General features: G+C 37.2%; 1 protein-coding gene across 3 annotated transcripts; it reads right to left on the bottom strand.

The window, feature by feature from the left end:
• LOC116264125 (potassium channel AKT2) lies at positions 1 to 6,386 on the bottom strand. 3 transcript variants are annotated; one of them, XM_031644143.2, is made up of 11 exons: positions 5,776 to 6,384; positions 5,477 to 5,695; positions 5,203 to 5,361; positions 4,652 to 4,709; positions 4,247 to 4,564; positions 3,711 to 3,950; positions 3,307 to 3,624; positions 2,967 to 3,152; positions 2,181 to 2,256; positions 1,579 to 2,115; positions 1 to 305 (listed from the first exon to the last, which is right to left on the bottom strand). In XM_031644143.2, exons 1-11 carry the CDS (start codon positions 5,982 to 5,984, stop codon positions 172 to 174), a joined length of 2,454 nt encoding a protein of 817 aa, XP_031500003.1. In that variant the 5' UTR covers positions 5,985 to 6,384; the 3' UTR covers positions 1 to 171. The 3 variants fall into 3 exon arrangements, with proteins under 3 accessions (XP_031500003.1, XP_031500012.1, XP_031500020.1); XM_031644152.2 differs by having other exon boundaries at positions 1,579 to 2,031; positions 5,776 to 6,383; XM_031644160.2 differs by lacking the exon at positions 1 to 305 and having other exon boundaries at positions 1,811 to 2,063; positions 5,776 to 6,386.
• Positions 6,387 to 11,575: the final 5,189 nt, after the last annotated feature.

Here is an 11,575-nt window from a genome sequence, read left to right on the forward strand (position 1 = left end):
TGAGAAAGCTCAAATTGCTTCATCATAATAACTCGCCACAGTCCCTAACTACTTACAGAATGACCTCTTACTTAGAGGGAAGTCTTATTTCTTATACATGTATTGAGGCCTCTGGAACGTGTAATGGAAACGGAGACCTACTTGGTCGTGACTGTGATCCTCTTTCTCGAGTCAGACATTAATGTTTTCCTCTTCGTTTACAATGAAAAGTTTGTCTTCATCCCTGATCACATCAATAGCCTCTATCTCAGAACCTTCTATATCAACCACCTTCGCATGTGTGACGTCCATACCCAGCTTCTGTCCTGTTAATTCACAAACCAAAGCAAGGAAAATAAAATGGTGAACTGAAAAATAAAATATATAGAGGCAGACATACGTAATGTTGCAAGAATGAGACGCTATGAGAATGTTCAGCTTGGTGGCATGAAAATCTGATGGAGCCTATGGAGATTAGCACAAGAATAAATGAGGAAGGAGGATTTAGGTGGGCGTTTTAAATATAGGATATATACTATTCTGGACCGAACATGACACACAAGCTCATTTGTGATCGATCACCAACGCCATGAGTTCCTTTCAATACTGTTACTCTAGTTTCTGGGTGCAGGTGACTGTGAGTGTGGGTAGTGTTGGTACTTCGAAAAAAAGCTGAGGTACCATATATATAGGAACATAAAATTGTCGATAAGATGTGTGATCATTAAATTTGGTGGGTCGAAGAAATATCCAAACCAGCACCAGAAGCAGGTGAAAATGGGGATGCAACCTCCTTAAAGAATTCAAGGTACCGATTCGGTAAGAAAGTTCCTGTATTACAATTTCCAAGGCCCCTACATTTGCTCAGCCCATGACATGTATATCAATATAAACTAACAAACAAATCTACATTAGCGTACTCTTGGTCAAGTGACAGTACCATGCTAGCTGCAATCTGTGGTTATTCCATAGCTTGATCATGAAAAGTAAAAAACTAAAAAGATCAAAGTGAACTATTACTAGGCATTCTATTGGTAATAGGGACAAAGTGACATTTTCATGTTCAAAAGATTTTGGCCACTTTTTGGGCCCTAGCTTAACAAACAGTTGCTAAGATAGTTTATTACTTTTGAGAACCCCATCTCCCCCCAGATCACTAGAAAAGCCTGCCTCATATTTGAATGATTGCAGAAAGACGTGCAGGCAACATGTCAAGCTTACAATCTCCTTCAACTTAAACATCTTAAACTGGTTTACCTAGACAGGTGAATGCAGCCCTTATGGACCTCCTTTACTACAACCTTCTTTTCAGTAAGCCATGCCTGCATTATAGCATTTGGGAGAATGAGGCCTATGGATGTGTAGTTTGAAGTCACATTCAAGAAAAACCTCCATATGGTGGTGCTATGGTCAATATGTTTAACCTTTGTCACATGGGCAGTCCATTCTCTTACTCATATACTGTATTTCCTTATATATTTACTATTCTACAGAACTTCAAAGAAAAATGTGGCTGCATATCCATGTTACGACTTGATGAAGAAAAGAACAGGACGACTGAAGGTAGTGATGAGTGCATTTCAGAGAAGACAAAATTACCTGCAATTTCCACAAGATCGTTCATACTGGCAGGCAGAGAGATCAATTTCCCACCTCTCAGAGAGCACCCTCTTACACCAGGAGGATTTCCCTTGTAAATGTGCACTCTAGGCAACGCCAAATACTTTCTTCTCATTTCCTTGAAAGCTTCAAATGCTAACTCTCCGTGGTCACTAACTTCCCCTCTTTCTTTCTTTTCCTCATAATCACCACATGATTTCTGCCAGGCTCTTCCATGAAATTGGCTTGTGTTGCTGAGAATTGCACCATTTGAGACCAAAAAATCTACCAAATCTGCATTGCCTTCTTTGATGGCGACTTGCAGTGCAGTTAAGCCATTCTGATCTTTTGAATTAATTTCAACTCCATGATTTAGCAGCTCTTGTAAGATAAACCGGTCATTCCTTGTGACAGCAAGTGTGAGAAGATCGCCATCAATACATTGATCTGAGGCTGAGGCATAGCAATAGAGAAGCCTGAAGATACTGTTGTTCCTCGAAGAGATTGAATTCCAAAATGGAGTATTCCCATTCAAATCTGCTAGTTTTCTTTAATATGAGTAAGTCAAGAAAATTTTTGGGGGACGAGCAGTTATACTGTACCTTTCATGTTCATGTTGCAGCCATGCTTGAGCAGAGCCATGACACAGTCTTCATAACCCTTTGCCGTTGCAACATGCTAGGATATCAAAAAAATACTGACGAATTAAGTGCATGAATAATCAAAGCAGTGGAAGGAAGACCATGCAACAGACTTGACGCTGGTGGTTGTGCATTTTAGGAATTCATTCTGGAAATTGAACCACATTTTTGTGTCCTAGTGCAGTATTCACTTGTTATCAATTAGTCAATAATGATTTCTCCAAATGAAGTTAACGCGGAAGGTCAAATATCTAGCACTTTGCCACGAAGAAGCATTAAGATCACTACCTGTGTTGAACAGCAGCACAAGAACAATAAACTGTTCCTAACCTATCTGGCAGCAATCCCATATCACACAAATTTCAGTTGACTTTGCCAGGTTAGCTATTTCAACTAAATTCTCAACAGTTCCAATCCAATTATACAAGGTTCTTTGGTCAATAAGCACCCTGCTTGTAGAAGTTGTTGAATAAGACCAAATGCAAGACCGAAATGTTATCCCAGTGAACTATGTGTGTGCATGTTTAAATTTTCATTTTAGGACGCCAATCTAAATTCTAAACCACATTTTACCATCTATAGAAAAAGACCAAATGCAAGACCGAAATGTTATCCCAGTGAACTATGTGTTTGCATGTTTAAATTTTCATTTCAGGACTCTAATCTAAATTCCAAACCACATTTTAATATCTATAGAAAAAGAAATGTTCGTATATCTAATTAAGCTCACCAAATTCACAAGCATACCAGTGGAGTTCTGCCTTTTGAGTCCCTAACATTAGGGTCCATTCCTGCTTTAAGAAGCTCCTCCAGGAGAATACTGTTTCCAGTGTTGACCACTGATACCAACTCACATGGAATCTTGAGAGTAAAATTTCTGCCAACATCTGTTGATTGCTCCTTGAAGGTTGCATCTGTTGCTTCTTTCATGTGCTTCAATTAAACATTGGCAAAAAGAAAAGAAAAACATTCACATTGTTGTCCAAGAACTACATTTATGAATATACATCAATTTCTCAAACTATTTTGAAAGAGCAAGCACTGTTCGCAGAATTTATGCTAAAATTCCAAGTGTTATTAGTTCTACCTGAAGAAGGTTGTGTACTATGATCTTGTTATCCTCTGGTTGGTTGTAGATGGCATCCAAGAGAGCACTCTGTTTCAGTCTTAGTAACTGACACAATGTCTTCGTTCTAAATGTGAAAATTTGAGGCCTATTGCATAACACGCTAACTTCGCCAAATATGTCTCCTGCTACTAAGATGCTTATTATCTGTTCGACTTCTGCCGTTTTAGCAATCTTTTCGATCTCACCTGTCACTACTATATAAACATCATCTGGAGCACCATTTTGCATGATCACTTCCTCCTTAGGAGGCAAATATTCCACTTTCATCTCTGTAACCTTATGCAACCATACAAAAATATCAAAAGGAGCCTACAATATCCTTTAATTATTCAAAACAGTCATTTATTAATGAAGACACTTACCAGAAGCAATAGAAAGTCCTTCGAGACTCCCTTGAAGAGATAGGCCTGTTCCACAATTGGGAGGAAAAGATGTTGGCATATGCTTTTACAGATTGATTTAGGAATTTGCTCCATTATATTTTGATGGTTCAAGCTTTCTGCTTTAAATCTGAGGCACATATATGAAATTATTTGCTCCTTCAGCCTTCGTGGAATGTGGTTCCTAGATACAAAATCTGAAGCTTCTTGTATGCTATTTCTCTGCATGCACCAAAAGGAACCAATAAGTGATAGAATTTGCACGCTGTCAAGCTTCCTGTATTTTTGAGAAAAAAGAAGAGCTACTTCATTATGCAGAAGGAAAGGATTCCTTTCTTTTTTCTATTATTTGCATTTTAAGAAATCACTAAACAAGGAGTGCAGTGCATGGAATCATCAACCAAATATTCATGAATGCCTTACTGAACTATGTTGGGACTATGAACAATAGTTTACAGAAACTGAAAGAAATGAGAAACGATCAGCACATTCTTCCCTACTAGCAGTTCTAGGCTTACAAATTGCATTGTTCGACGAGTCCCTTCCACTATGAGATTGGTCATGTTGCCGATTATATAAGCAGTGAGCCCAAGATTGAAGAGCATGTAGAAGATAATAAAGATCATTTCTAGAGCATTAACTGCATGCAGATCTCCATATCCCACGGTGGTCATGGTACTGATAGACCAGTAGATGGCTGAGATGTAACGAAACCAGATATTGGACTCTCTGAAATTGGGAATGACAGAACCAATCCATGTTCTTCCTTTATGAGGATACCTGTCTGCAAGCATGTAATACATACAGCCTGAAAAATGAATGGACAACAATGTAACCTGCAACAAATTGAAGACTTCAATCAAACAAAAGGATGGCACAAAATCCATACAATACATGTGAAGGTGGGAGAAGATGTAACTTACAAAAACAAGTCTCACACATCTCGTCCAGAAATAACTGAACCGTATATCTTTCTCAATCCTGAAGAAAATGCAACTGAATCAGTAGGTCGCATAATGTGAATAGGAGTTCCCCTGCTTAATTAGAGATTCGATAAAATTTAGAAAAAACGATGAACGGCTGCTGGGGGTTAGGGCCCCCACCCTTTTTATACAACTGTCAACAAGATATGCACTCCCAAATCCCCGAAAAGGAATATCCACAGCTTAGGAATATCCACAGCTTGTAGAAAGTTAAAAAGCAGTCGATGAAACTATCTTTATGGGTACTAAAGATCTTCGAATCTAGAGAATCGCAGGTTAGAACTTATCGGACTGTTCTATTCTGTGTCTTCATCTAAACTGAAACGGAGCTATACTTCGCATTCTTCTTTACTCTCTTAGTCCCCAAGAAAGAAACGGAGCCTGTTCTAGTCCAACAATTTTAGTCCAGCCATACTTTTGTCATATAAACGGCAATTTTGGTGACGTTCCTTATATTTAACACACAGGAGTAAGGAAAGGGTTAAAAAAACCTTGTGAAGAATTGCTTGACCCTTCTCAGACGCCAGAGTCTCAAGATTCCCAGCACGCCACACCAAAGACAAGGCTTGCTGTCTGCACTAAACAGGTAGAAGAAGGCCTCATAGGGAATCGTAGAAGCTACATCCATGATCAACCATGACGATGAATACCTGGCAATGCGCCCATAAACCTCATGAAAAAAAGTAAAAGAAACCAAAAATTTTGCTTTGAAGCTCATATAGACATATACCGACATGAGTAGCATAACAATGATTTCCAACAGACCTCAAAGCAATTTTCCTCAAGTCCTGAACTAAATTCTGAGTCTTGGGGTCAATATAAGCTAGAAAGAACGTCAGAGCTATATCGTTCCAAAAGAAGAGATCCACCACACTGTTAGCTATACAAAGACCCTTCTGTGGCTTGGACTTCAAGAAAGCAATCATGAATGGGTATATCCATCCAGAATAAGCTACCAAGAACACCATCCATACCTCCCAACACCTGAAAAACACATATCTTGAACATATATACGAAACTGATATTAACATATGCATGGAATTCTTGCCAAAACGTACTGTTACCTATATCTCGAATCAAGTGGGGAGACGATTAGTCTCCTGGGTTCTGTTAGAGATTGAGTGTAACTTGAAGACCCCAATGGTGGGAGGATGATTTTGGACAGATGGCGCCGGCTAAGTTTTCCACCATTATCCGGGTTAGGGCCCTTTTGGTTTTTTTCAAGATCCTTCATTTTGATCTTCAGTTTTTCTGCTTTTTCTACAGCGCTCATATTTCTTAGGGATGACTTAATGACTGAAGATGTTACAGGGGAAATGCGCTACAGCAGAAATCTTGTCGTGGAGAGGAAAAGAAACTAGGATGAGTAGCAGGAAGAGTTCATGGGAGAAACGGTAAGATGGAAAACAAATGTCAGCCACAGCAGCTTAGACAGGAAGCTCCTTTTCTCTGAAATGCGCATGTCAGTGGTTACTGATATCCACAGAGTCGCTATTCGGGGTAATATGTGACTGTCAGTGCCACCGAGTTGACGGACGTTGCAAAAGCTTCAGGTGCTTGAGACGCCAAAGTTCCGAAGTCATGAGATGCAAAGCAAGTTATGTTCAATGCAGCCTACGGAGAAGAAATATAACTAGCTGACTTGAGATTTGAGTCTACACGAAAGCGTCTTCGACTGGTAAATATGAAGCTAGTTATGAGAGATATGAATTTTGTGTCTTGAACTTTTGTGCGAAACTGTGAACTACTATTTATTTTTAGAACTAATTTTATGCGTGACACCTTATTAGCTATCTAAACAGTTCAGGTGTTCCATAAACTTTGTTAATGTGACCTTTAATAAATAAGATTTTATTACAAAACCCTTTTTAATTCAGTGTTCAGAGTTAGGCAGGTGCACTCTCTACGTCGAAAACTTATGGTAGTGTTTGAATCTCATAAAAAAGAAAAAAACCAGGCTACATCTTCCGTGATGACTTGTTATTAATGAGAAACAGCTTAAGAAGAAATTAATGAGAAGCAGCTTTTCCTGATGTTTTAAATTTAAAAGGGCACTTGTACATAACTAATTAAAAGATACTAATATATAAATAAAACACTTAAGGATTAATCTTTTTACCTTCTTCATCCAAAGAGACTTTTGATTTTTACTGTCCTCAAAAACTAGGATGATTGTGGAGGCTTTTCTTTGGACTATTGAAGCAAAAAAATACATGATACATACGGCTCATGACCTGTCAAATTTTGGACAAACATGCTACGTGGGTGTTACTGAGTGAACAATCGACCTGTTAAGCCCAAGTGGACAACCTCACTGCTACACGCTTGTTGAAAAAGCCATTCAAAGGTGTAAGAAGACGTGCAATCATGCAAATCTCCTTTTGTTTTTATTTAGAATGTTTCTTTTTTATGGTCATGAGGTACATTTTGAAAAAGTTAAATTGTGCTCGACGGTCCAGCGATATTTTAAAGTCGGTTTTACGAAATAATTTTAGAAAAAATATAACTTAAATGCGTTTCCCATGAAAAACACATAGCACTAATAGCAGCAGGAATAAACCCTCTTTTGTTCACAATTACAATTAAGGGTAGAGTTTAAACTTTTTTTTATGGGATATTAAATATATGGTTAACAAATTTTCAATTGATGCGAATCTTTAGAGCTGTCTCGTAATAATTGAACCCAGATTTTAATAATGAACAAGGTTTCAAAGAGTGAGCTCCGTGAAGTTCACGTATGCCCCCACAAAGCCCTCACCTGTCTCCTCTATTTGTGATTTATTTGGATTCAATGCTCGCAGTAAAACTTTAATGAACATCTCGACAGCCTTTCGGTTCTTGTTACAAATTTAAATTTCATGGCAAGCAAGGATGTCAAGGTATCATATTGAATTGGATGTACTTTTTACAATGTTCAGTATACCATATACATGTATTCGGATTGAAATATGAATACGGAAAAGTTCATATTGTATTTGATCTAATTCTTAAAATCATAAATCAAATCTCACCTAAATTCAACTTTTAGATTCACATCAGAATCCATATATAGATGACTTTGTAAATGCACAGTCAATGTTAACCTCATTGGTATGTTAATTAGTCACCACTAGCTTTCAATGTGCGTATATATTGGATATAAATATTTATTTAAAACTGACTTGAGCCCAAATTCAAGTTCCATCGGATATTTATTTAAAATCAAATCTAAATCTAAATCCAATCTAATGCTATTTCTTAATTTCAAACCCCATTCCTGTGTCCTAATTGAATGTTCCTTTTTTCCATATCTGAATTTTCTTAAGTTATTTGGTCGGTTGATCCATGGATGTTACATGTCATGCTTTTTTATTATATGACAAAAGATCTGCATCAAATGCATGGCTCGTGAAACTAAGGATCTTAGGACTGAGATCTACATTTGAGATGCTTTTTTTTGCTTTTTATATTGACAAAAGATATGATCTAAGATTAAAGTGGGAAGAGTCTGGTTCTGGATTTATAGATCTGAAATCCTGAAGATTCTTATACTAGAGCAAGTAAAAAGCATAAATTCAAACTTGAGGGGGACTAATATGAAAACATTTATGTTCACGTACAGATTTTGGAAATTTAGGAGGACCACATTCCCACTTGGCTTGAGTGTGGCTCAGCCAGCGGTACAAGCTAATTCACAAGGGTATGGGTTCAAGTATAAGTATGAATAAACCGCCACAAAAATCGCAACTTTAGAAAATGTGGGTATGAGATACTATATATATATATATATATGTGTGTGTGTGTGTGTGTGCAAAATACTCTAAAAATTCAAAATGAAAGCAACATTTGAATAAAAGATAATATAAATAAAAACAATAACATGTTAATGACCAATAACTCACAAAAAAATAATGAAAATTGAGTAATAAACAAGTTACATCAAGTAAAAATAAATAGTTTGGACTTGTTTCGATCCAAAAAGTACCCAGGTGTGCCTAAGTACCCGTTTTGCCATGTTGGAATAGTGACATGAATATGGGGACCTATTGGAGTACCCATTAGGGAACAAGAGCATGGGTCCCATGATAAAACATGTGACTATCATAATATATATGCTTATTTTCAGTAGCTCATATCCATGCAATTAGCAATAGTTCACACTTTAGAAAAAAGGCTACATAGCTTATGATAATAAGTCTCATGACTAGATTAATTGAATCTTTGTTCCAGAGTGTTGTTTCACAAGCACTCAAAGTTTCGATTCCATGAGTATCGGACTTTTCAATTTTCATAGGTCTTTGTTGGGACGCAGGGGAGGATTATGATGTTGCTATCAGGAGAGCCGGCTCTAATTTTTTTCTCTTGAAATTGCTTGGGAAAAGAGACCAACGATTATATAAAAACAAAAAAGATTGAAATCATGAGTTAACAAATCATCAAATACAGTCGTATTTTTTTTTGGCTTTGTTATGAACAGAATCTGTTCATAAAGATATGGCAATGCAATACGCTACCATCTACCTATCTAAATGGAAAATTTTTTTGGAAACATATTCCCATAATCTTATTAACTTATAGGAAAACCATTGCCAATGTTAAAAAACTGAACGGTTGTGCTCAACTTGTTATATGTATATATTGACATGGAGGTATTTTATGTGGCCAGCCACTTTCTGTTGTTTCACGGCTCGCCAGATGCCATAATTCAGATCAGAATTTTGCTGGCAAGAAAGTTGTCTGAATTGCAGCTCTGGGCCTTCTTATTTTGTCCTCCTCGTGTTTGGTCCACAGTTTCTCACATGAAAGCAGTTAGAAAAGCACATATAATTCCAAGGAATGCAATAAGATTTACCATGCAGACACTTGTCTATATCATATAGAAATTGTTTTTGGCTTTACTTGTCTTTTGGCCAAACACTAGAAGGTCTGAAAGGAATCAATGGATATGTATGGGCCAACCATTAGTTTTATCTCTGCATGATATCTTGAGATAAGTAATGGTCTGAAATTGATTTCCATTGCCCAAGTAATTAGATCGGATGTGTTGTAGGAATCAATTGATATGATTTGAGATCTGCCCTTAAGGAGAATAATAATAATAATAATAATACTCAGTTTTTCTAGGTACTTCCAAGCAATATGTTAGGCAGACTGCAACCAATTCAGGTGATAACAGTTATACTTAGGCACTGCTTGCGAACATAGTGTTATAGGCAAGAAAAATTAATGTTTCTAAAAAATTATACAATTGATCATACAATTTCATCCTCAAAATCATATTTTAACATCACCCTACATGGATGTGCTGGAACATAAGAAAACAGATCAAAGTTAACATAAAACAAAATAACATTTACCATGGTTAAGTTCTTAGTATATTACCTTGATCCACGAAGACAAAATCAATCAATATAATATATTTTATATATATATATATATATATAAAAGTTTCATGGTATTTCATGTCATAAGATAAATAGAGAGAAGTTTGATGTCATATGCTACAAACCAGGCACAAAATTCATCGTAACGGATGAAACTTAGTTTTGTCACCGGACTAGGCCCCAACTAGTTCTAGGCCACACTTATTTATATCTTTAACGAATTTAATTTGGTAGTGTTTGGATGCATTATTTGTGGAGTTGGCTCCATGCGAAGTTTGAGTGAATTTCCAAGTGATCAAATAAAATTGGATATTCTAGAATGCTCTTGATATTGTCTATCAAAAAATAAAAAATCAAAACACACAAACGCAATATCAATGCATATGGGTTCCTGCTATTGAACGGACATCCACAAGGGTAATGCTTTATCCTTGTCTTTCCATTATGTTTGTCTCTTCCATTATTTATATTATTATGAATGAAAGAGAGAGAGGTGTGCATGATTCCATATCTTACAAAGCAAGCTCCGTTAACAAATCTGAAAGTGAGTTTTGTTCTTTCAACTGATTCTTTGCTAGTCATATTTCTGTATTTAACAAGCATGATATTGTCTTTGCAAACATTAACTGTGGATTTAATTAGCTTTGTAAGTAAGTGGGACTTCTAAACAGGGGCATAGGCATGTGTGGTCAGTTGCCCACACAAACCCACAAAAAATTGATTTTTACTATATCGATACAGGAGAGCAATGTTTGATGGCCACAAAACACGTGTGTCCGTGAAACAAAACACACCTCCTACCCCGATCTACCCTCGCCCGTTCTCTTTCTCTCCTTCTCCTTCATCTCTCCCCTTTCCCACTGCTCTATGCCTTCTGCTCTCTCTGTTGCTCTCTTCCTCCATTCCATCAATCGACGGCGTTTGTCATCGCCTCAGCCCGTCTCCGGCGTCCTTCATCGCCTCAGTGCACCATCACTTCATGGCTATCTGGAGCAGTACGGGAAGATCAAGAGCCCAAAACAGGAGAGCAATTTCCTATGACAATAGCATCATTAACATAAACAAGCATAGACATGGTTATCACTGGATCGAATCTCAACGTTGAGAGCTCCTTTACATGATTCCGTATTCGGTATGGCTTGGTAGCTAAAGCCCACTCTGTATTCAAAACTGCTAGTGCCTCTACCAGGGCTCGAACCCTGGATCTTTCCTTGTTCCATCATTAGGCGACAACACAAATACAGAGCCAGGTGAGATGCGGTAAAACGGCTAGAACTCCATTGTTCTTGAACCCATAAACTACATGATCCCACCAACACTAAAACCAAAAGGAAGAGATAATATTTTTTAATAGATAAGTAGTCCTCCCCTGTCAATCGGGCTATCAGAAGAATAAAAGAATGGACGTCGTTGGGATGATATTCTAGTAGACGGGTGGTCCGCCATTTTGAATGAATTATATAAGGTTGTAAAACAAAGATGATGACGTTGATAAAAATAA

The sequence above is a fragment of the Nymphaea colorata genome, chromosome 1 (assembly GCF_008831285.2).
Source record: "Nymphaea colorata isolate Beijing-Zhang1983 chromosome 1, ASM883128v2, whole genome shotgun sequence".
NCBI lineage: Eukaryota > Viridiplantae > Streptophyta > Magnoliopsida > Nymphaeales > Nymphaeaceae > Nymphaea > Nymphaea colorata.